The 24,828-nt window shown below is 35.3% G+C and overlaps 2 protein-coding genes across 3 annotated transcripts; one reads left to right on the top strand and one right to left on the bottom strand.

Annotated features, from left to right (window-relative positions):
* The first annotated feature begins 3,689 nt into the window (after positions 1-3,689).
* Positions 3,690-13,507, top strand: LOC143469369 (krev interaction trapped protein 1-like). Of its 2 annotated transcripts, none has more exons than XM_076967041.1 (17): positions 3,690-4,224; positions 5,010-5,088; positions 5,325-5,402; positions 5,476-5,651; positions 8,220-8,336; positions 8,525-8,651; positions 8,767-8,882; positions 9,383-9,529; positions 10,298-10,454; positions 10,667-10,797; positions 10,925-11,058; positions 11,191-11,261; positions 11,571-11,675; positions 11,876-12,042; positions 12,207-12,350; positions 12,512-12,668; positions 13,186-13,507. In XM_076967041.1, the coding sequence occupies exons 1-17, from the start codon at positions 4,067-4,069 to the stop codon at positions 13,351-13,353; spliced, it is 2,232 nt and encodes a 743-aa protein (XP_076823156.1). In that variant the 5' UTR covers positions 3,690-4,066; the 3' UTR covers positions 13,354-13,507. The 2 variants fall into 2 exon arrangements, with proteins under 2 accessions (XP_076823156.1, XP_076823158.1); XM_076967043.1 differs by having other exon boundaries at positions 3,692-4,224; positions 11,191-11,246; positions 13,186-13,505.
* Positions 13,508-13,973: 466 nt separating this feature from the next.
* Positions 13,974-17,740, bottom strand: LOC143469407 (Krueppel-like factor 6). The gene is made up of 5 exons (XM_076967089.1): positions 17,589-17,740; positions 16,714-16,832; positions 15,796-16,477; positions 15,355-15,478; positions 13,974-14,950 (listed from the first exon to the last, which is right to left on the bottom strand). Exons 2-5 carry the CDS (start codon positions 16,813-16,815, stop codon positions 14,899-14,901), a joined length of 960 nt encoding a protein of 319 aa, XP_076823204.1. The 5' UTR covers positions 16,816-16,832; positions 17,589-17,740; the 3' UTR covers positions 13,974-14,898.
* Between the last annotated feature and the right edge of the window lie 7,088 nt (positions 17,741-24,828).

Raw genomic sequence — 24,828 nt, 5'->3', positions numbered from 1 at the left:
GACATGCACATAATAATAACTTAAAGGGTGATAACAAACTCATGATATGTCAAAGAAACATACAAAACAATAAATTAAAATGAAAGAACTCAAAACTGCACTCAAACATGCACAATTTTCGTGAAGTGTGGTCACATTTGTTACATTACATAAGATTTTGTTTTCCAAGTCAAGCAAAGTTTAAAATAATCCATTACAAGTAAAACAAACCGAATTATTACATTCAAATGCGCTGCAGAAGCCATACAAACTCTTACGCATTTTACGTCGCAGGCTACGCTGACCATGTAACGTGACTTCGTTTCGTATCGAACAACTCCAGTGCGTAGGATTTAAACAACTGGAAAATAAGAACTAGGCAATACCCATAGCGGAAATTGCGTGTAAGCCAAACTTTTTAAACTTCAAGCTGAATTATAATAAATAAATAAAGAATTAATGTTTCAGTGCATGCTATCACGTCAAAATTTGTCGCTTTGCACACATGATTTTTTGTCGAAAACTGCCATACTTTTCAGTCAGGGGCAACGTATTTTCAAAACTTTTTTTGATCGTGTAGAACAGGGGTGTCAAACTCAATAGCACCAGGGGTCAAAATTCAAAACTTATTTAACGCCGCGGGCCGTAAGGATAAAACTTGATTGAAGGTTTCATGACACGAGTACATAAATTGGAACAGGCAGCGAAACAACAACAAATTTTTGATGTTTTTGACTGGGCTTTTTTTGATTATTCTTCTCTTACATCATTATGTTTCATTCATCTTCTTACAAAAGCATTAAAGAATTAACAAACAATAAAGAAAAAAGCAGCCCAGATTACAAGCGATAGAATAAATTGATTTCTTCTATCGTATGAGGGGGCAACTGTTGTGCTGCTGTATTGTGCGATTTGTAATAATCTTGATTCTTGCATGAAAAAATTAAGTTATACGGTACAATAATCTTGCGGGCCGGAAATAGTTCAATGTATAAAATAGCATTGTGGACCAAGTTTTATTGTAAAGCGGGCCGGGAGTTTGACACGTATGGTGTAGAAGAATTCATATGCTACCCTTCTGATCTGAGCAAAATCTTTACAATCCAATGCCCAGAACGTTTGTAAGTTAAAAAAGAATCAAAGTCGGTCGACAATTTTCATTGTTAAGTTTAGGTGTAGGTGTATTGGTGGTCGAAAAAATTTTGCCATCCTAAAAAAGGCCACCATAACTCGGAAAGGGTCTATTTGGTAGGCTATTTAAAGAAAACAACGGATGGTTACTGCTGGGTTTCGAATATATCGTCCTACAACTTAATACGCATTTCATTTACAAGCACAGCAAACAACCAAGTTTGTACGTATCCTAACAAACGAAGCAAGTTTCTTAACTTTTATTTTGACAAACCCCTATACAAAAGTTTCTAAGCTTTCCAAAACAAGGCCTCTACAGTTTCATATAAATAATGAGTGTTTTCATTACAATTCTTCCAGCATGAATCGAACAAGGAGAAAAAGCGCAACGATCAACCATAGCTATTATTATAGGTAGTCTCAGCGGTAAGAAGCTGCATAGGCAAATTAAGCACAGCACTGCATGGTCCCGCGGTGGTGTAATACAATTGGAGCAGCAGACATCCTCAAAACGTACCCGCCATTTTCTCAATGATAGATACGTTTTCAACGTTAAGATATAAAAAGGTTTATAAAGTTTTGAACTAATTAAAACTTCCACTTAATTTAAGGTAATATAATGTTTATTAAGAGCAAACAAAGCTCGAATTAATTTAATGTAGTTAAACAGTTTTAACAAAATTAAATAGTTTTTATTTTTTAATTGTTTTTACTAAGGTAATTCCCCCAAAACAATGTCACACCGGAAATAAAAAAGTTATCGTTCAAGATCAGTAGGTGGTAAGGTGCGGTAATTGTAATTACATTTCAAACACATATACCACTCCTATAGCACTTTAATTCTGGATATCATTTGTAGATGTATAGATATCTTTGTTTATAGTAAATTATCATGCCATAATTAAAATCGTAGTTTATGCTAGGCCTAGCGCCCTACCGGTAGTGCATTTTTAAGTTTTACTGAAATGCTGACCAATTGGACTATTACTTTATTGAAGTCAACATTGCAATAGACAATAGTAGGCTATTGACAGAAAAAAAAACATATTTTGCATAGGCTATATAAAAAACCATACGTAAGCCGAGTCAACATTGGTATTTTATACATAAAGTGGTGCTTTATTGTTCAGTTGTTGGCTAGCCTAGCTTATTTACGGAAATCAGAAAGTTAATGTATTCTACTCTGCTGCAAGATGAAATTGATCAGTCATAAAATTCTGCGATATCCAATATGCCCACTCGGTCCAGCCAGGGTGCATTCAAAATGATTAACCTATATGCTCTGTGCCATGCTAAGGTCAAACTGAATTTATGCCGCTATACTGTATGCCCTGATGCCGAACATCTTTGGCGTAATTAGCTTGGAATGCAATCTGGCTATGCATCTGTGCTTCACCACAGTGCTTTTCACGTGAGTTACCTTTGCCGAAGCTATGGTCAAGTGGTGTGATACGGAGCCAATTCTCATTTTGGTGCAACCACGGAAACTGCAAATGGCGCTTTGGTTTTTGTTTTTCTCTTCTTCAGACTAAAAATAAGCAGAGTGTCTCCTTTTTTTAGAGATTACAGTTGGCACAGTCTTTGGTGCAATCATAATGTACGCCAAACTGACCTTTGGTGTCTGCATGACATGGAATGCACCCTGGGTGCGTCATCTGACATTTCGAGCTTGTAAAATGTTTTTTAAATTCTCTTTTACCCTCACATAAATATAGATAATATAATAAAACTTATACACTTTTTTTATTGATTTATGAAGTTAAATTATAACATTGATGAGATTGTTCTTAACAAAAATTTCTGTGGCTAATAAGCTTGAACATACAAGTCAGAAGATAGACATTATGTTACATTAATGGCAGCGTCTATTTTACCCTATACCGGTTACCGAAGTTGGAAAAAACTACTTCGCTAAACGACAAGCCAATTATACAATTTGTATTTTCTTGCTTCAGTAAACGGCAGCCGGTGAAGTAGACACTTATTTTACCGGTCGCTGTTTTCTGAAGTAGGAAAATATGGTAAACAGCAATTACACTAGTCTGTGAATTGAAATTTATGCTAATTTTTAACTTAAAACGTTGTACTAATTCTTCCAAAGTGTAAATTAACCTAAAACTAATCCTCTTTGACCCAAAGTCTCACTTCTCATGATTAAATTACTAAGCTAGACTGCGAATTGAAATAAACGCTATTTTTTAACTTAAAATTACAATTTTCCTCAAAGTCTAAATTAATTTAAAATTAATCTCCTCCTGCCCGAACTCTCACCTCTCATGACTAAATTACATCAAAAATAAATTTAAACTAAAAAAAGCCAAACAATAGCAATATTCGAACCCAAGATCTCCAGCATACGAGCCCAATTGTTAACCACAATGCCACTTCATTGCTGTCTTCTCCTCATCTAAAATGAGAGTCATAAACCCAACTGCGAAAATCTGCCAGTCACCGTATTGTGATTTAGCAACTACGGTAGGTGGACGCCAATGAAATAGTCACTTCATACATTAAAGGCTGTGATTATTTCACTGGGAACAAAGTAAGTTCCAAGCTCTTTGAAACAGTTTCTTGTTAACCTAATTTAAATGTTATGACATAGTAATCTACATCTACAAATTGCTCTGAGGACAAAGTGAAAACTTTTAATTTAACCCAAGGGCCGCAATACACACTAAAAAGCCAAAAGGATAACACGATAAGTACATAAAGCTTCAAAAATGTTTTATACAATTTTGTATTGAAGACTTTTTCAATGTATAAACAAAGACGTGGCGCTTCAAGTAATAATTGTTTATTGTTTGAAAATTCCAAAATATATATATATCGGGACAGGCAGAAAATATTCTTGTAGGCCGCACCCTCGCACTACATTAAAATATCAGTGATAGTGCAGTAATTTTGATGCCATCCTTCTTGTTTAGTTTTCAGGCTGTATTTGATTGATGTAACACATATGAATATGTTTGTTTGTGTTATAAGACCATTGTTTTCGTCTTCTTCAAAGAGCAAGGAAAAAAACTTTAAGCCTAAAGATTGTGAGGTTTTGCTACAAACCAGGCACCATTCAACTGATCAAAATAATCTTGATGAATCATTGGAGAAGAAAACTTGGTAAATTTTCTGAAATCTTAAGCAAAAGCCAATCCTATTACATTTATATTTAAATGATATTGTTCTTGTGCCCACAATTCAGTATAATTTTGTATAATGTCTATTGGTCTTTTATCACCAACTTTTCTGTTTTTTCTTCTGTGAACATTGTGTGTGGATAGTGTGATTTGTGGTCACTCATAAGTGTTTTCAGCTGTTTGCTGTAAAACTGTAGTGATGAGATTCACATTTTTAACAATGGGTATAATATACCAGGTTTGACAACCTGTGTCTATTCTATTAGTAAAAATTGGTGGTTTTCATACAAAGGTTTACAATGTTCTCAACCTATTAAAATACAAGAATATATAATTGTGACCAAATCTTCCATTATTGTGACCATGTGCCAATATATATATATTTTCTTCCTGTTTTGTGAAATACTGTTATGGTTTTGGCTATAGTTTAATTTTTATGTGCAAACATGATACAGTATCATGTGGTGTTGTTTAGTATCAGTATTTATATTGCTTAAATTAATATTTGCAAGTCGAAAAATATTTTAGTTGTTTTATGGTCAAGTCTAAATGCAGGTTAAACAAATTTATTAGTTTTTGTTCACCAGAACCTTTAAGCTGGAGCAGGTGCCATTAGCACAATGTATAATGCAATGACAGTGGTAGTGTTTGGTGCCAAGTTTCAAATTTGAATCGATTTGTGGCCAGTCTAACAGTGGCACACTACTAGTACTAAATCTGCTAATGTTAATTATAATTTTTTGATGTTCATTATGGTGTTCTGTTTAGTATAAAATCTCTGCCATTCACCAGAAGTGCAGATAAAAGCCAGAAGGTTAAATCTGTGGTTGCAGACCATCTATTTAAGGTAGCATGAAGCTTGCTGGTTAGTTATTAGTAGTTTTATGAAATTTTTTGGAAGTATTTAGATTTTGATTATGCGTAAGCAGCATAATTATAATCATATCCACACCAGTGCATCGCTTCATGTCAATGAATCAATGTGTTTTTGTTGAAAATTAAAGATTACCTAAGTTGTTTTTTACTGGGATTTTTTTGCGGCTTTTAGTCAAATTTCCACTGTTCATCTTTTGACCTTTGCAGATAACTCATTCAAGTGACCCCCCTGTGCCTGGACTTAAGGTAAAAAGAGTTATTCATGCAAAGAAGCAGAAACTGCAGGTATGGAATTTATCTATTTTTCAGCATAGTCTCAGTATTTTCAGTAACTTTTGTAATCCAACTATTTTATCAGGTGGGAGGAGCTCTAGAGGACGTGTCGATTTATGTTGTTCCCACCTTGGCAAAACTTGATCATCTTACTGCGCATGGCAAATTCAGTTTTTATCTGTTGTCAGCTGCCATCAGTGAAACTTATGCTGCCAGTGATTATGCTGATGGAACCCAACAAATTTTGGAAGCCCTGGATAGGTGAGCAATGGACTTTCTGAAATGCACTTAAAGTTTATTTAGGTATTTAAAGTTTAACATACAATTAAAAGAGTATAGTCAAGTGGGGCAAAAAATTGCAAAATTAACAAACTTTTGATTTTCTGGCAAAAAAATGGGCCAAAAAGTCAAGTTTTACCCTCTATTGATCAATATTAATACTCCATTGATGTATCCAAAAAATTGGAGCATTATGTTTATTCTTTTTATTTTTATTGAATAATTTGTGTTGTTTTTTTTCCCCAGTGTTTGGGGCAATAAAAACCATGTACGGGGTAAAAAAAACAATCAATTTCGACAGCAAATTTTGTTTATTAAAAGCAACACAAAGCAGAAGAAATAGCAATATATACAGATGAGGATGAAACTGTAACATATTGTTCAAACAAACAAAGAAGTTTATGCATTATGAAGTCCATATTTGCTTAGGAACACAAATTTTTCTTTCACTTCCTCTTCCTCGGCAAAACCAAAATATGATTTTGCACGTCCGACAGAAGTTAACACTGCGGTTGAAGGACCCCAAAAACAATTTTCAACGTTGACTATATCTATGTCCTCCTTTTTTGGCCAGTCCCAATACACTGCACCTTCCGAAGTTGATTTCTTGTGCAAAAACTTAAATTCAGCTTGCTCAATTTTTCCATCAACCTCGTCTCTGAAGACCTTCAGAAGTTTTCCCCAATAATATGTTTTTGGCTTCTCCCAAAACACTGCAAAGTACTTTCCAAATTGCTTTTTGTTTATTTCCAATTTAATTGTTCTCTTTTCTTTCCTCTGTTCATTTACACTTTCTTCAGTTACATCTCTTCTCTCTTCCTCTACATCTTCCATTCCAACAACTGTGTCTTCTCTTGTTTCATCATTAATTTCTTCAGATTCATCGTCAGACTCTTGTACCATCTCATCCTCTGTATCTACTCGTTGGAAGTATCGTCACCATGCTCGTATCTACTCGTACTACATGCATTGGAAACACTGTCTTCCTTCCTCGCTTCTTAACCTGATCTTTCAAACGGTTCTTTAAAAGCGTCCTGGATACACCATACTTTATAGCAACACTATTCAAGCTTTGGCCTTGCTGTACTTCGGCCACTGCTTTTTCAATTCCTGCCTTGGTATAATGCTTAACTTTCACTTCATAATTCCTCACCATGTTTTAGTTTATCATTCACTCAGTACTCTAATTTAAAGATATATATATATCACCTGAAACATACGAGTACATTAGGATCAATATCTAATCAGAAATTAGTCTGAAGCGACGCTTCAGTGCTCAATGACACGAACTCAGAGCTAATCATATTGATGAAGGGCAAGTCAAGTTAAAGCATTTTATTTGCCTCAACGAAATTGCCTATTTGCCTATATACGAAACACAATGCTACCAGGACTGGTTAAACTAACACTGAACCGAGACATCTGAAACTGGTAAATGCTTACAAGAAGGTTAAGCTTTTGAATAGCTACTTGGCAGGAGTTCAACAAAGTGGAATGGTACATAAATCAATTAACTACAAAGAACCACACAAAATGATTGGAGAGTGAAACTTCACGCTTAACTTCACTCGCTTAACTTAATTTCAAATGAATCATCAGTACATTAGGTTTAATGTATTTACTAGAGATCAGGAAACTGAGACAATGCAAGTAAAACATTAAAATGTTAGTTTAATTCCTTATAGCAACCAAAATCGTTTTAAAATGAAAGTTATTTAAGATGGGGTAAAAAAAAACAAGCACAGGGAAAATAAAAACAGCTGTCTTTTTTTGCCCCAACACATTGTGTAGTTTTGGGGCAAAAAAAGACAACATAGAATAGAATGAAAGGTTAACAGAAATCAAAATTGAAGTACTGGAGTACAATCATACTAAAATATCATGTAGATACACATAAAAAGATTGTGATTGTCAACCATCGTTTTCAATCCACAAAAAGTTTAGTAAAGAGCAAAAAAAGTTTTTTTGGACCGTTTTTGGGTCAATTTAGTGATTTGCATAGTTCCTGAAGAGTACTTACCTCTAGACCTGTATTGTATGTTAAAAAACTATGCAAATAAACGATGTTTCTAACCATGCAAAGCTTTTTCAAAAAAATCATTCTTAGGGGGAGTTGGGGGGGTTGTCCTTTTTTACCCCAAGTACCCCTATGTTTTTTTTTGCCCCAACTGACTATAAGTGTTTTTATAGCAATAACATAACAATATCGTCACCTAAATCATCTGAATATGTTCCAAATGGCCTGAATATAATCCTTTCTAAGCAATACTTTTTCGTATCCCTTCCATAATCTAAAAGTAGGCTTGGTCTTATTTTAATATTTTTTAATTGTTTTTATGTTAATCTTACTCTATTGATGAAATCAATATGGGCGGCTAAACATGTAAAATTACTTTTTAGTTATCATTTAAAACTGTTGTACTCATTGCTTTGTGTGGCTAAGAATTTTTGGAATTTTTTGAAAACTTCAATAGCAATATAAAAAAGTAAAATCCCATCAGACTGTGCATTTGTTTACTAGTGGTTGATTTGCAATTTATTGTGTTTTAGGTGGTTAAAAAAACAACTATCTAGGCCCCATGCAGTACAAGGCATCTTTCGGTCTACTGCACTTGATCGCATTCATGAAAACATTACTAATCCTGCCTATGCTGCTGAACCAAATCAGTATGCAAGTTTTGCTTTTAATCTAAATCTTGTTATATAATTTGATATTAAGTAATAGAATAGCAAGCATCTATTTACAAATAGTAAATATACCAGATTCAAAATATTTTGCTGATCTGAACAAGATATTGTCTTTGTCTTAAAGCCTGTTTTGTATTTCTAAAGTTGATCAATTTTGTTATTCTTAGAGATTGGTTACTGTTAGAAAATGGTCTCAGACCTGATGAAGCGATGGCGAAAATGAAAGAAGCAAATAGTATTGATATGTTTGTTACTAATCCACTTTATGGAACTGATCTGAGCATTTACAACAAGGTATTTCAATTTAATTTTTTCTAACATATTAATCACAAGCTATTAATTTGAAGACATTGAGTTTATGCAGAAGTAAAAAAAGATTTCTTTCTACAGTTTTTCTTGTTTTGCACAGATTGATTGCTATGTATTGAATCCATTTTATGGACAAAAAGTTCCTGATTATACTAAAATAAAAATTCCTGATCGTGAGCAATGGTTTAAAGGTCAAGACATTGTAGAGGAAAATCGGTAGGTTTTTTCTGGCCACTGCAATTTTTCAAAATGAGCTTTTTTCGGTTTGCTTGTTTTTTTTTTGTAATCATGTCCTTACTCTTTTTGAATTAGTCTATGTACTTGTGCCATCCTTTTCACAGTAAAATAGTAGCAGTGACAACTGAAGCATCTGCATAAATATTTTTTCCAGCATTTTGGCTCTGTTGTTTGTTTTGCTTATTTTCTCAAAACGCTGGACATTTTACTTCTTTTTTGGTGTATGTATCAATTTTGATTGTAAGTAGTTTTTGAAATAAACCGTAACAAATATGCTTTAAAACGTTGCATTAGCTACTGCTACATCGTCTAATTTAAATATTTAATATTATCTAACATTAAACCATTTGGTATTCATAAATTTGTGTAGAATTTAATTGCACATTTTTGTTTTTCTCAAATACTTTTCTAACATGTTTTTCTCAAATATGTGAAGATTACGTACAAAGTTTCACGCTGATTTTTTTCTAAACATCTAGTGAATTAAGTTGGGTTGAAGAGTTCCCTGTGCATCGTGCAGCTGCTGATGGTGATATATCTGCTTTGACACATTTCTTGCAGAGTGGCAATTCCCAGATTGAAACTTGGGACCATGATGGTTGGGCTCCTTCGCACTATGCTTGTTGGTAGGGGTGTGGAAAATTAAACAAAAATTGATGTATTACTCACGAATATCAGCCATTGTTGTTATTCTAACCAACTTGAATGTCGCGAGCTGATTCAGGCCGAATCCTTTATTTTGCATGAAGTGAGAAACCAACTGTAACACATTTTAGTTTTTGTTTGAATGATTGACTGTATAAGCAGGGGATTTGGTTGTAAGAATTTTTAATAATTCCATATAACTGAAAAACGGATTAATATCTTGCATTCGTCAACAAGATGACAAGTTTGAATTTGATCCTTTGCTTGTAGAACACTTTGATCAAGTGCAATGAGCAAAGTTAGTCGGTTCAGATTCTTACGAGTGTCATTATCTTTTCTTTGAATTTTTTTAGATATGAGGCTTTTTTAATTCAGGACATCTTTTATTGCTCGTGTGTGTTTGTACTACTTCCTTTTAAAATTGTCAACATGTTTTTTCCTTAGTTTGCACCAACTAGTTTTAGTGTATTTTTATACCTTTGTGTTTGATGCCATTTAAAACTTTTAGAAAATTTTATTGTGAAAATATTTATTTATTAACTTGCATTACTGTAGGTTATGATGTTAACACTGTGGCCGGCTGGTTAAATCAAATGGTTGGTTGCACTTAAATTTTCTACAACAGTTTATTCTAGCATTTTTGCTTTGTACTGCTACAAAAATATTGTTTTGAGTTTTCATAGTTATCTGAATATTCTACACACTTTGCAAGACATTAAATGCTTATCCCTCAAATATATTTGTTTCAGGTATGGCAGGACAGAAGCGATGAAATTGCTCTTGGAAGACGGACGGTGCGACCCCAATTTGTGCAATAGAAATTCAGCTAGTCTTCTACATCTTGCTGCTGGTTGCGGTCATGCTGCAATTGTAAAGATGCTCTGTGAACATACGTTTGTTGATCGGGTAGGTATTTTATGTATAGTTTGTAGTGTTTGTTTTGACTATTATTTTGCTTATTGAAAATTAAAATAGTATAATTGCATTAAAATATAATTTATTCCTTGTTATTAGCATTAAGCACACTTCTCCACGAGGAGGAGTGTAATAAATTTTCCAGTTGCCACTTTGCAGTAATTTGGGATTTTGCTTGGAATGTTATATATTGTAATTTTCAGCATGTAATTGACAAACAAGGTCGTTCTGCATCTGAGTGTTGTGAACAGATTCGATCCAAAGATTGGCATAAGTGTATGAACTTGTTAAAAGAACTATCACACCGGCCATATCAGAAGCTATTAATTCATAGGTGTGGGTATTTTACAACATGCACAAAACACGGTATAATTTATAAGCCTGCTTTACCTATGCTTTTTTGAAATGTAAACCTTGTATGTTATGCTGAATTCAATGACTTTTTCCATTTTCATTTGTAGAATGGATGGATCAGAGAAGGCAGTTGAGTTAAAACGTGGAAGCAGAACATTAGTGGGAGATATCTTAGAAAGCCTTAACTTTTCTCATGAGGCTAAATGTTACTTTGCTCTATGGATTACGTCAAAAAGCTTACGTATGTCATATGAAATTGTACAAACACAGTAATATAAGCCAACTAAACAATGCAAATTCATTTGGCTTCAATAGTAAAAGCTTTTAACCAAGTTCTTAAAGATAGCTTTTGAAGAACCCACATCTTTTGTAGATCTTCAGTTAAAGCCAGAGCATAGTCCACTGGTAGAGATGAACAGATGGCCAGAGGTACAGCATTTCAAAGTATATACTTTCTTAATTACATTTCCACTTTCCAATATGCTGTCATTTAATGAAAAATAAATTGTGATTAAAGAGAGCTTACCAAACACACAGCACAACAATGAATAGTTTGCAGCCAAGGCTGTATTAAGTTGAGTAACATGTCACAAACCTAAACTAGCCAAAATGTTTGAATGAAATAGCAAATTATGCAAAAGCAAGGCAATATTTCTGATAAAACTATACCTTAAACATCTCCTTTGCCTCAACAAACTAAAGGAAAATGATTCTATGTTATAATTAATATATTCTACATCTCTTATTTCACAGGTTCTGAGACAGTTAAGCGGCATTCAGTGGAAAGCATGTAAGGAAGAAAAACCCACTATAGTTGTTAAACGAGATGTACGACTTCTTCCCAATGCAGAAGAAGTGGTAAGCAGTGATCTGGAGCACAGAATGATTTTTGTATTTTTAGTAACGACAAGGTTAATTTGCAGCTTATGCCACACTGATTTTATCATTGATTTTTGATTAATAAAAGTGTTTACTAATGATAGTAATTACAAAAAAGATTTGGTCTGGGTTTTGTCGTAGAAATATTATCGGTTTACAAGTGTTTTTTTGGAATGTAGGTCACTGACATTTTCTCCATTCACTTGCTCTATGAAGAAGCTCGTGTGCAAGTATTAAGAGGTCTATATCCTTGTTCAGACCAGGTGGCCATTGCCATGGCTGCTGTTGGAATGAGAATATTGTTTGGTCCCCATGATCCGAAGAAACACAAAACAGCTTTCTTCACGTAAAAACTGTTTTAAAAATATTCAGTAATAAAACTTTGAAAAAGTTCTTGCTATGATTGAGGGATTAGCAAACGACTCTAATACACTTGTGCGGTCAATGCTGTGATAAATACAATAAGAATTGTGTCGTGAAATGGTGACTGTGTCTTCATGTTTGTTTTAGGGATGATGTTCTTTGCCAGCTACTGCCCATTTGTAAACTTCGGCTGCGATCTGTGAATTGGCCTCAGAAAATTTTGACTGAACACAAAGAAATCAGTGAAGAAGGACCGGGTGAAATTTCACAACTTCAACTTTTGTACTTGCGGTACATACGATTATTATTTAATCCTAGCATTTTTATACCATTTTAAGACTATTTAAACTGTTTGAAAATGTGTTGTTTCCGCACTTCGACTTAGAGCTATGTGACTATTTGTCGCTAACCGTTAGGTTTGCTTTTCATTAGAATATTTGTTATGTTTGTAGATACTGTTGGACACAGATACCTCCCTATGGTTCCGCGTTCTTTACAGGGTATGCATATGCTACAAAGCACCAAGGCGGAGAGAACTATCAGAGAATAGTTCCATTATATATTGGCACAAATCACAGAGGAATTCATTTCATCAAAGTTGAAAGCAAAGTACCCTATATAAGTTGTTTTTACGACTTTTCTTTGTATTGAAGCATGTTACCAAGCTGTAGACCAAGCAGTAATGAGATTATTGATACTGATGTGATAGTTCTTTAGCTATTCCGTACTGGTTAACATTGGTATAGCTGTTCATACATTAACTATGTTTTAACATTGGTTTTACAACATATTTGCGACGTACAGTGTATGTGTAAGTATGTGTACAGTGATGATCAACTTATTTTTTTTTAAATGAAAAAAAACTTGCCATTGCATAAATACTAATGTCTGGACACTCCTAAATGACGTCATTATTAATTCCTTTTCTCTCATCTTGAATCAATAGAAGCAATGATTTAAGATGGTTGTAAGGAAAGTAAGCAAACAAAGGGAAACGGCATATTTAAAGCTTTGTTTATTTTGGAGTATGAGGGGTTAATAGACAACGGTATCTGCTTCAGTCATATCATAGAAATATCAAGAATTTTTACTGACATTTATATGTTGTTATTTTTTTGCATTCTAGACCCTTTTGGTGTCGGTGAGCTATCACTCTCTGACATGGGTAGTAAACGATGAAAAACGACTGTTCCAAATTCGTACAGATGATGACAAAATCAACATGGTGATACACACACCACAGGCTGCACTTGTTTGTAGTCTCATGACGAAACTCAGCCAGGCAACAACATAGATATTTATGTATTTAATTCTTTACTTTGAATGAATCATTGCGTGGAATATTCTTTTCATGTGGCGTAAAAATAAAACTAGTTTTATCATAAAAATATGTAGTTAAGATATTTTCTAAGAAATGCATTGGGGCCATGGTTTAGTATTACAGTCCATTTGCCAAATTTGTTTAGGATTAAAAAGTTTCGCGTGAATGTGTAGCATTGTAATTTAAATTTGACAGGAGTTGAAAATTAATGCCCTAGGCAAGCTACAGCAGACCTTCATAAATGTGCTTCTAAATTCTCTATTTGGGCAATAGGTATGTTAAAAATAACGAAGCAAAATACTAAGTCATAAAGGAGAAAAGAACACTATTTGATCCGTGTAGTATGACCTTGTTCTGCCCTGCGAAAGCTGCATTTCTCTGAATCAAAATAAGTAGTTGTGGATGTAACAACAGCACAAAAATGCAGTGCATAGGTATTATGTGTTTCAGTGTTTGTTTCATTTGCTCTTTGAATGGACTAATGTGAAAGTGATGTGTACTGTATCTGCAGTGTTTGCTTTAGTTAATCTCTCTATCCAAGACAATTTAGCTATTCAATTATCCATTCCCAACAACAAGAGAAACACTATGGATGAGTATGGTAATGAATTTTATTAACCTTGCACCACTACAAAATGGCTGATATAGGGGGCATGATAAATGGGGAATTTGCATAAATTCAATAAATGATTCGTGAAATTTAATTAATAGGCCCACAAAGGAGGTTTATAAGATATGGTATAAGGCTATGAATAATATCTCCGAATAATGCAAATAAAACAATTGGTAAAGGTGGTTGCAACAGATTTTTCAATTAACTCGCACCAATACAGTGTGTTTGAGAGTGAAAGTACACCCTGAAAAAGGTCATCCAGTTAATATCTCTAAATGCCAAAGGTTACATGTTAAAGTTTCATTAAGTATCATTGGTTACAAGTAAACTGCAAGATGGCATCATAAACGACTGAAACTGTAAGCCTTGATGTAATCAGTAACAGTAATTTGTAAAAATAACTGTGCTCACAGGGCACTCTGCCACTATAGGCAAATTAACACTTATTGCAAAAACGATAAACAACGTTGCACAATATAAAGCAGCGCTATTAGTTATACGCGTCATTTTAAAACAAACTCTATACTGTGACTGCATTAATAGTTAGAACAGGAATGAATGTTAAAAATAAAAGTGCTAGTGTGCAAATCTAGTGAGTAGCAGGGGGCTACACATATCCAACAGATAATTGGGCACGAGTAGGCAAAATTTTATAAAAACAGTTTTCATCTAGAACTTAAAAAAAAACTAGCTGCATGAGCCAAACACATTGTAATACTGCATTTTATTCGTGAAACACACCTTATTTGGTGTCGATGGAACACAAGCGGTCAAACAACGGAAAGAAAAATGTGAATAACTCTGTATAAAGCCCTTTATTTTCCAGTTTTGGCAGTGCTTTGTTACACAGTGAAACTTTTTTATCGTCATGTCTTTCTGTGAGTTTAAACTAATCTTGTCTGTCATCATGCATGTCTTTTCATATGCAGTGCCAGGTGGTCAGATCGGGAAAAGCATCTGCAAATAAAAAAAACAGAATTTCAACAAACTCTATTCGTGGTTGTTCACAAGCGGGCATCTATGGTAAATGTGCCACCCTATACGAAAACATACAATGGACTTTTGCAACTTTGCATTTTGGCTGAAGATGAATTGGTCAGTGTTTATTGCAAGTAAGATAACGTCCAGTTCAAGCGAGTTCTAGAAGTGTCTACAAAACCAAATATGGAACGACCTCGCCGGACAAAACATATGTAATTGCATAGGCAAGTGTTGTCATGTCTATTTCACAACAATGTATGATGGTTTTTGGTATTGCAGTGCTCGCACTGTTACATCAAAAAAGGAAAACATAAGATGCTTGACCATGCATGTATGTGAGGCATAATTTGAAAGTAGGAAGTATGAAAGCAAGCAAATACCTGTCACATTGTCCACATTTAAATGGTTTGGCTCCAGTATGTTTCCTATAATGTCGTGTTAGCTCATCACTGCGGGCAAACCTCCATTCACAGCCCTCCCAGTTACACTTGTATGGTTTTTCACCTACAAATATATATACAGTCATATATTTTAAGTAGCTCATATATCGTGATATAGCCCAGTATTGTTTATTGCACGCACAATACAATGGGTTCCCTACTTGCAGGATGTGATATAGCAATTTCCTTAGCTATCATTTAAAATAGGACCAAGCAGGAAGTATCATACGCTACATGTCTGTACACGAAGCACGAATTTTCCTTACACTAATATCATTTAAACAAAATGCATCACTATAGCTGTTAAGATACAATTCTAAACATTGATCATTACACAAACTGATGTCCAGACTCCGTACATAGATTTTGCCAACAAATTACCTGTGTGTGTTCTTTGGTGAGCTTTCAAATGGGAACTTTTTGTATAAACTTTACGGCAGTTTGGATAATTGCATCTATGTATGCGTTTCTTGCTAGTTTCACTGTCATCGCTACTTTGTGATTTTAATCTTAGACTACTTGTTCCTGAGACACCTTTTAAATTAATACAGTTTTGATTACTGGCAGTTGTAACACAGCGTGCTGTTGCAACCTTTGCTGTGAAAGTGTTCACATCAACACCTGAAAGAGTCATCTTAGAATGACAATTTAAATTTTTGTCACTAGTTTTGTTGCACAGTTTTGAGATAAAAGTTTCATTTCCATCTCTATCTTGACAACCAGAAATTGGACTTGCTGGAGGAGTGATGCCCAAGGGCAATGAAGAAGATTTCAGCACTTTCAATGCATCTTTCAATGGGTCTGTTGTCATTGGCATCGAGCTAGTTTCTCCAGAGCTAGCATCCGATGAAGACATTGACCCGACGCCAGATGAAACACTTCGTTTGATACTGCTACATTTTCGAGCAATCTTAATGTCTTCAACTGTCAAGCCTGGACCACCTTTCACCCTTAATGGCACCATGAATTTGCTCCAGGGATTAATTTGATCTTTTAATACTGACACTGACAGTTGGTAACTCATTGGTTCAGACTGGAGAAACTTTTCCATTTGAAATCTTGTCTGCAAAAATAATGTATATAGTTAGTGTAGAATTCTACATTCAACTACCAATCAACCGCCTAATTTGCCATTTTGCACTCAACAACGTTCCATTTGAGCATTCATCACGTCAATGATAGAAAAAGGAAATGATATGCAACCAAATGTTGACTTGCTTTTTGACAGTTTGACAAATTTTATTTCACTTTTCCAAGTAAAAAATCCAAAGATTTAAAAAATTAAGCTATGTAATTTACCTGCTGCCAATTTTCTTCCAAACTTGGCATAGCTGAGAAATACCCAGTGTCATGGATAATTTGTAATTCATTAAATATACTTCCACACGGCAGTAGATCCATCACCAATTACAAAATATCTGGCAATACAGAACAAAACCATATTTAATATATCAATGCCAAGCAAGATGCTTGTAACATCACATTCCCTAAGTACTCTGCATTTGTTCAACTAGACGTCAGAGCAGCTGCTTATCTCGGCGTATTGCCATTAAAACAATGGAGCAGGAACATAATTCTGTCAACAAACTTACAAATCTTCTTTCTTTACCAGACTTTTATTGCATTGACATGTTTTTGTTCTTTTAATGAGACCATCGCATATTCTTGTCTCAGGGTTTTCGCTATTTTATAACTTTAGCGCGCGATATTATCTAAGAAAATACTTGGCATATTTTGCATTCGTCCGTTCTCGTTTACCTACTTCAGTACTGTACTTTGTATGCAGTCGATATAGCAGCTACATATGACGTAATGTCGAAGCATCCGCAACAACATAGACAGGCTTAAAACACAAATTGTCACTTCAACCATGTTTTAAAGCAAACAAGGCAAGATTCAGAAACCAATACAATACATTTTGCCTCAATTTAACGAAAACTAATTAAATGAAATAATGCAAACGGCAATGCTTAACCATGATTTTACTTTTGTTGTTCTGTTGCTCTTTACAAACAGAGTTACAAAACTACAACTTCGACTTGGAACTAATCAGTCATCATGTTTTCTCACAAGTAAAGAGTAAGTAAGCTAAAACCTTTTAACATTCCTATCTTACATTACGCAAAACGAATGCGACGTGATTGCTGAGAAACGTACAACTAACTAAGCCATACCTCGCATTTCCGCTGCATTCATGAACTGCTTTACAGAGCGGCTCGAAGCTAACATTAAAATATGAACAGTTTTAAGCTGTTTTACTTCGCTATATACCGTAAGAATTTTCTATAGCTTCATGTTTAAACAAAATTTCATACTTTCATTGTTCCATAATTCACCAATGGTCCCGAATTACGGTTTATTTTAAAAACAATTTCACTACCATCTAAGTGGTCATGCATGAATAAGTCAAGATGGCGACGTCATTTTAAACGCTTCCTATTGGTTCGTCTGTCGATAGAGTCATTGATCTATTTTTAGCCGAGTATAAAAGAACTCCGGGTGCGTCAGTCTGTATTTAGTGTCGATATCGAGTTGGTGGTGGTTGGATGGAGAAAGGCCCGCTGACTGAAGAATGCAACTATGTCAGCTAATGACTTCAATAGCAACACAATACTGGTTATTGTTACTATATTTTTGTGGATGACAGTAAGCCTACGCTAATGCTGTAATTTACTGTACGTATTAACGAATTAGGCTTTTAACTATTTATAATTGATAAATTGATTCATGTCACAAGTTTTTGTTACACCGCCATTAGAACATAACATTCCCCTGCTTTTTCGCACTGAAAATGAAAGCCGCATTTTTACAAGGAAGCGGAGCGTACAAAAAGACACGAAAATTGTATTTTCAAATGCCCTACTCTAAATATATCTTCAAAAGCATTTGGTGGTGTCCGGTGTCGTGGAATTTGTGCTATGCGATGCTGCCTGTAATGTTGCGTGGGCTCACTTTTTGCCAACAACTATCAATAGATGCATTGATATTTCAACGTAACTGTTAAATTCTGGCTTGACAGCATAAAACAAAACGTCATGTTTTTTCGCGGTATCTTTAAAATGTGATACCTTTGTGGCGTACTTATTTGTAGGCTTACTATTTAGGCAGGCTGATATTGAAGAAAGCAATTTCCTGCTGGAAATCTGTGGGTATGTAATAGAACAAAAAGGAATACGAATAGTAATCACAATTGTAGCCCACTAAGTGAGCTATTTGAACAGAACCCATTCATGCTGAATAAGAAAGGATAAAAATGATAAAAGTACATTTTGTTTTGATTTGTCATATCATGTCAATTTTAGTAAGCAGGATAAATTCCACATTTTAATAGCCCTATCAGGGAATGGTTTTACGGAATCCGTTCGTTCAAAGTGCCTCACAGGATATGAGTTAAAACAACATCGCTATTCTTATAAAGGTTAAATTAAATACTTTAAATTAGGATTACCTCAGCAGACAGTAGCGTACTTTTCTAAGATAAAATTGGTCTTACGAAAAAACAGTCGTTTAGTCATCCGAGAGGTACGCAAAGGAAGGAATTTCAAGAATGCCAGAATTCCACCACCAATGTTATTGCTATACCACAAAGAACAGCAAAAGCTATTCAAATTTTTACAAACTTTTTTGTGCTCTTACAAGCGAGCTTCCTTTTTCATTGTTTTCCCAAGTTTAAAAATAAAATTAAATGGAAGGATCAGTTTGTATTTCCTCAATTTCATTTCCTTGCAGGAAATTTGTCGCTTTACGCAAGAACCAAATCTTTTCAATGACAACAGTAGCCTACGAGGTATTTCAACTGTATGTTAAGGCTATAGTATTGCGGAGACCACACTCATGGGTAGGGTAGGCTATACAAAGTCTTTGCAATAACCTGTATGGGATTTCTATGGTCTTTGGGCTACACTATAGGCCTACGGCTAAAATTGGATACACGTTTTAAACAAAACAAGCTTGATTCCATGGTGCTAATGCGAAAATGTAATATGCTAGGTCTGCAATTTGGATTTCCATTAGTCTATTAGATCTGCTTTGAAGTAAAGCCTACAGTTAGCCAATACGATCTATATCGGCTATCCCTGCCACAATAGGCTATTATATTCTGTTGAATGTGGTTGTCTAACGGTAGTTACTCTTAAAAAAAATTTCTAACATTAATTCAGGACTAATATTTCAATGGTCTAACGATTGTTACTTTGAAATATTTTTTTTGTATCAATAATTAGGGATTAATATTCCAATGTTTCAGGAAATAATGTGTATGATGTAGCCTAAAAACACTGTATTCGAGTCACCGCAAAACTCCTCTATAGTAGACCACTAAATCTAAATTCTAATCTAATATAAATCTAATTCTAAATCAACGTTTAATGTACTGTAATTAAGTCGTAAACAAGGTTCATTTTATCGCGTTATAGGAAGACATTACGCATTATATTTATATCTACAGTTCTACACAATGTTTGGGCCAAATACTGTTGAGTTAAATTGTAGCGGCTCTTTGAGAAAATCATTAATGTCGCTAGTTGGCGCTAGCGTTTTTACTATGGATCCGAAAAACGGGATCACGTGAAGTGACCGTGAACAAATTCACCGGCGACAACTGGTAGTGGACAACTGACCGGCAACAAATTGGCCGGCGATCAAATTAACCGTGACGTAAATTGGCCGGCGATGAAATTAACCGTCGATAAATTGGCCGGCGATCAAATTAACCGGCGACAAATTGGCCGTCAAAAGGTCAAAATTCTAATTCACTATCTAGTCACTATCTAGTCACTATCCAATTTAGTATGTGTATTGCAGTCAAGGTTGCCACTCGTAGAGTTTTTTGGCCCCTTGTAGGGTGTAGGGTGACCCTACGGGTTTTTCACCTTTATTCATAGATTTCCTATTGTTACATGCATTTTCCCGGTCTAGACGAGTTGTTTGATGAGATTATGAAACGGGAGCACGACATATGGCCGCGGGAAAGTGGCCGCGAACAAACTCACCGGGGTCAACTGAACGTGACGTAAATTGACCGCAGACAAACTGACTGTGACATAAACTGGCCGGCGATCAAATTAACCGTCGATAAATTGGCCGGCGATCAAATTAACCGGCGACAAATTGGCCGTCAAAAGGTCAAAATTTTAAACTCGGTAGTATATGATATGTAAAGTAAATATTTGTTTGTAACTATTTCCTTTGTTTTTAACAAAATTGTTTTTTATTTCAATACACATTGAAACGTTTATTGAAATAAACAGAAGTGACTAGATAGTGAATTAGAATTTTGACCTTTTGACGGCCAATTTGTCGTCGGTTAATTTGATCGCCGGCCAATTTATCGACGGTTAATTTGATCGCCGGCCAGTTTATGTCACAGTCAGTTTGTCTGCGGTCAATTTACGTCACGTTCAGTTGACCCCGGTGAGTTTGTTCGCGGCCACTTTCCCGCGGCCATATGTCGTGGAACCTGCAATAACAATGGACACTTTAGTTAAGTAAATTGTCAGATTGAAGCTGTACGTCAGGACTCCCCTAGTTTTAAGTCTTGGTTATGGTTATACTAATAATTGTAAATTGCAAAAAGAGTTGGAGATCAACTTAAACACAATAATTCAGCACTTGCACGGTCAATTTACCTCCCGGTCAACTTTCATTCCGGTAAGTCTGTTCCCGGTTAGTTTGTTCGCGGTCAATTTACATCACGGTGAGTTTGTTCGCGGTCAATTTACGTCACGTTCAGTTGTCCCCGGTGAGTTTGTTCGCGGTCATTTTCCCGCGGTCATATGTCATGGAACCCCGAAAAACATCACGTTTTGAAAGCTTGAATGTCAACTTTGTCGTTGCTCTTCGTTCCAGTTTTCGATATTCTAGCTTCGTGGAGTTTGATGTTGCCCGAAAATAAACTTCAGTAGGGAGAATGGAGTAAAAGGCTTACGTGAGAAATGAGATGAGTTGTAACTGCAAGTCTGCAACGATGTGGCTTGAGTGCGTGCGTGCCGTGACCTCGAATTACTTGCGTGCAAAAAATCCCTTTTTATTACAATATATAAAGACCGAAAGAAATGAGTAATTTTGTCTTTTTGTCAGTTTTTATATTGTTCAATCGGCGTAGATGAAAATAAATTTTAATAGATGCATACGGTGTTCGAAAGAACAAAGAAAGCGGCCTCCTGGTTTTCGTCTGCTTTGCGAGCTCGATACTCTGAGGTGCGAAAAGCAGCAACACAATATGTCAAAGTGACAGCCTAAAGCAGCGGTTCCCAAACTGGGGTCCGTAAAGCAGTTTCAGAGGGTCCGCAATGAGAATTAGTCTTTAAAGCTTTAAAGCAGTTTCAAAGGGTGGATGTAGTACACGACATGAGAGTTGCGCTATCCAAAACCAAACCGAACATCGATGAGTTAATTGCAGCAAAACAAGTGCACCCATCCCATTAAACGCTTACCGTATTTGTTAGTTTTTGCTTTTTCTTTCATTGGTGTGGTTTTTGCATTTTTTCCTATAGCATTCTTTGATTTTTATAGGGCACCGAAATATCAAAATAATTGCAAAGGGTCCGCCATGCAAAATTTTTAGAAAAGTTTGGGAACCGCTGGCCTAAAGGGTGGAGCTGCAAACCTCAAACAACTCGGACAAAATTTTGAGTCTCTATTATAAAACGACTAATAAAATATCCTTGCAAAATATTTGCAGACTGCAGTGCAACCGCGCAAACAATCATCTACTGCAGAAGTCCATTATTAAACATCAACAGCGTTATCGCCTTCTCACCAAAAAAAAGGTAGGCCTATCCTTTGCTGGTGGAGAGAATGCTATAGTGGTGGGTTGAATCCGGTCACAGAAACTTCAACCGACACACATTCGGTGCGTTTTAGAAAAGAAAGTAATGTCACTGAGGCCAAAGTCATCTATTAAACTGTAAGATCTCTAAAAGTTAGTATTGATAGTCTAATTCAGCCATTGATTTTCGATCTTTTTTTGACATTTGACGGCAATTTTGGACATTATCCCCAACCAGAAGTTAAAATCAAACTTTTTCAAGTCAAACTTCAATTCATTTACCATAGTTCCAAACTAGTTAGCCACCGTAGAAGTTATAAATTAATGCCTGTAGACACCATTTTATTTAACAACTAATGGTATTTTAATTTTACGCGCCGTATGTCTTTGAATTTTTTTCTTTTTTAAATTTTTGTAATGCTTAATGTTATTGTAGAGTTGTTGGTGCTTCACTAAGTTATAGCTTACACCGCTACTAAAAATCGTGGTCGCTTGATTTAGTCAATGCAGTAGCTTATGTCTGACAGAAGGTCTTTGGTGGAGGAGTATGTAAAAGACGGAATCCACGCAAACTTTTACGGATTCCGTAAAATAGGTAAAAGACTGAATACCAATTTTGCAAAGCTAATTGCAAATTTTCCAAAGCTACCAATTTTGTAAATATTTTATTTAACAGAATATTTTTTGAATATCGATTAAAGGCCATTCTACAAGCCTGCAACTGTGTTATGTGTTAACTAACCATTACGAAAACATTATCAGAAGGTTACGATTTATGATTAAACAAAGGAATGATTACCGTACAAACGTCTGAGTCCTATCATTGCCCCCATGATTAATAGCTAATAATAACATATCACAACAATAGTATCCGAGTGACATTTTATATTCAACATATTATATCTTGTTAGTGGCACACGACACGACTGAACTTCAGTGAATGACGCACACTAAATAATACATCAGAAAAGGAAGCAAGCATTAAAAAGGCATCGAAAAGGGCAGAATATCATCAAACTTACTAATTTATTCTAAATGAGGTATTACGTAATTACATTAACATTTTTCACTAAATTGAATCTACAGTAGAATGTTCCGTGGTAGTTACATGACTTAAACTTAGCTAATGATTGGCTAATAATCACATTAAAATCAGCACAGCTTTCTGAAATCTAGCAATAATGACCCTGCAAAGAACAACGAGCAGCAATTCGCAACAAAACATAGTTAACCACTACACATGGTGAATTAGCACTCGCCACAGCCATCGGTCATATCAACGCAATTGTTTATGTTTTTTTCTATACTGAGAAAAGCATGAGTTACTTAAGCTACAGACTTTTTTTGATAATGAGACGATCAGTATAAAAACCTGTATAGAAAAATTTCATGAATAATTTCGTTGGTATGATCAACGACTTATATACATATACAATGGCATATATGTCATTGATATGATAAGTTAACAATGGGATTCATAGTAAACGTGTCATCATTAAATAGTTCGTAGCTAAAATAAATCATGCTTTTTGTTAAAGTCTATTCACAATTTTGTTGATGTAATAAACAGTGAATGTATAAGAAACGTGAGCTAATGGCCACTGGTCGATGACCAGAAAAAATACATTTGAACATTTACATAATTCGTAGGTGCGTAAAAGTTTGTGGAAGTTCGTCTCCGTAAAAGTCCGTTCGGATTCCGTATTTTACCTCTTCCCACTTGACTCAGGCGAAGTTCATGAACAGACAGGATTGCAGCCTACTGGAGCTGTAAGGAAGAAATGAATCAATAATTTTCTTTTTCGTTATCAGCGAGATTGGGACGAAAGAAATCAGTGCTAGTTGTTATTAGCCTAACATGCGCTAAGGGCGTTGAACACTCTCTCTCCACTGGGTATTGGACACTCTCTCTGAACAGCGCTCTAACCACTCCAAGGAGCGGATTGCATTTAGCCTATAGTCCATTGGTTAAACCATTACCAGTTAGGCTTACAGAAGCAAGCTAATAACTCTGCCAAGCTATTAAGCCGACTAATAATGCAAACCGTGTTCATTACCCAGCCAAACGACCCTTCTAGTACCCTTGGTAGGCCCATAGCTTGGGCAAAGTATTTATGATGCTTGCTGTTATTCAGTGGACCTGTTACTAGTGTTTGCAACTCGGGTTTACCCAAAACCGGTTTTTATTTTGCTATTTTTTACAACCCAAAACCCGGTTTATAAAAACATGCAAACCCGGGTTTTTTAGGAAAAGACTATAAAATGTTTTCATGCTCGATTTGGCTTGGTTGAATGCTATTCATACTATTCATTATTTGCTTACTGCTTCGTCATAATATATTCATCGCAATACGATTGTTGCGAAATAAAAAACTTCGGTACTTCCGTGCCCGTTCCCCCGCACTCTCACTCAGCACTTTCCTCACACACGCTCGCTGGCACTTTGCACATACACGCAATTAATGTTCGCTCGCTGTCCATGCTTTTGCTCCTTGCGTGTGTAACGTAAGTGCAGAGCGGGTGTAAGATAAGGGCAGGATATTAACACAGAGGCACGCGCAGCACCTTGACAAAGATCGCCGGCGTGCCGCGTGCGTCATGTTTCATGCGTCACTATTACACAAATCAGTGAAAAAGTGTGCTTT

The sequence above is a fragment of the Clavelina lepadiformis genome, chromosome 8 (genome assembly GCF_947623445.1).
Source record: "Clavelina lepadiformis chromosome 8, kaClaLepa1.1, whole genome shotgun sequence".
In the NCBI taxonomy this organism is placed as follows: Eukaryota; Metazoa; Chordata; class Ascidiacea; order Aplousobranchia; family Clavelinidae; genus Clavelina; species Clavelina lepadiformis.
The sequence above is the reverse complement of the archived record's forward strand: the minus strand, read 5'-3'. Positions and strand labels throughout refer to the sequence as shown.

Excerpts from the sequence above, each read along its gene's own strand:
- LOC143469369 (XM_076967041.1), top strand. The coding sequence starts at position 4,067 with ATGAATATGTTTGTTTGTGTTATAAGACCATTGTTTTCGTCTTCTTCA. Across the intron at positions 11,059-11,190 it reads GATTACGTCAAAAAGCTTAC|ATCTTCAGTTAAAGCCAGAG; the intron begins GTATGTCATATG and ends CATCTTTTGTAG. Across the intron at positions 12,351-12,511 it reads CTTCAACTTTTGTACTTGCG|ATACTGTTGGACACAGATAC; the intron begins GTACATACGATT and ends TTATGTTTGTAG.
- LOC143469407 (XM_076967089.1), bottom strand. The coding sequence starts at position 16,815 with ATGGATCTACTGCCGTGTGGAAGTATATTTAATGAATTACAAATTATC. Across the intron at positions 16,478-16,713 it reads TGGAAGAAAATTGGCAGCAG|ACAAGATTTCAAATGGAAAA; the intron begins GTAAATTACATA and ends TTATTTTTGCAG. Across the intron at positions 15,479-15,795 it reads TCACCAAAGAACACACACAG|GTGAAAAACCATACAAGTGT; the intron begins GTAATTTGTTGG and ends ATATATTTGTAG.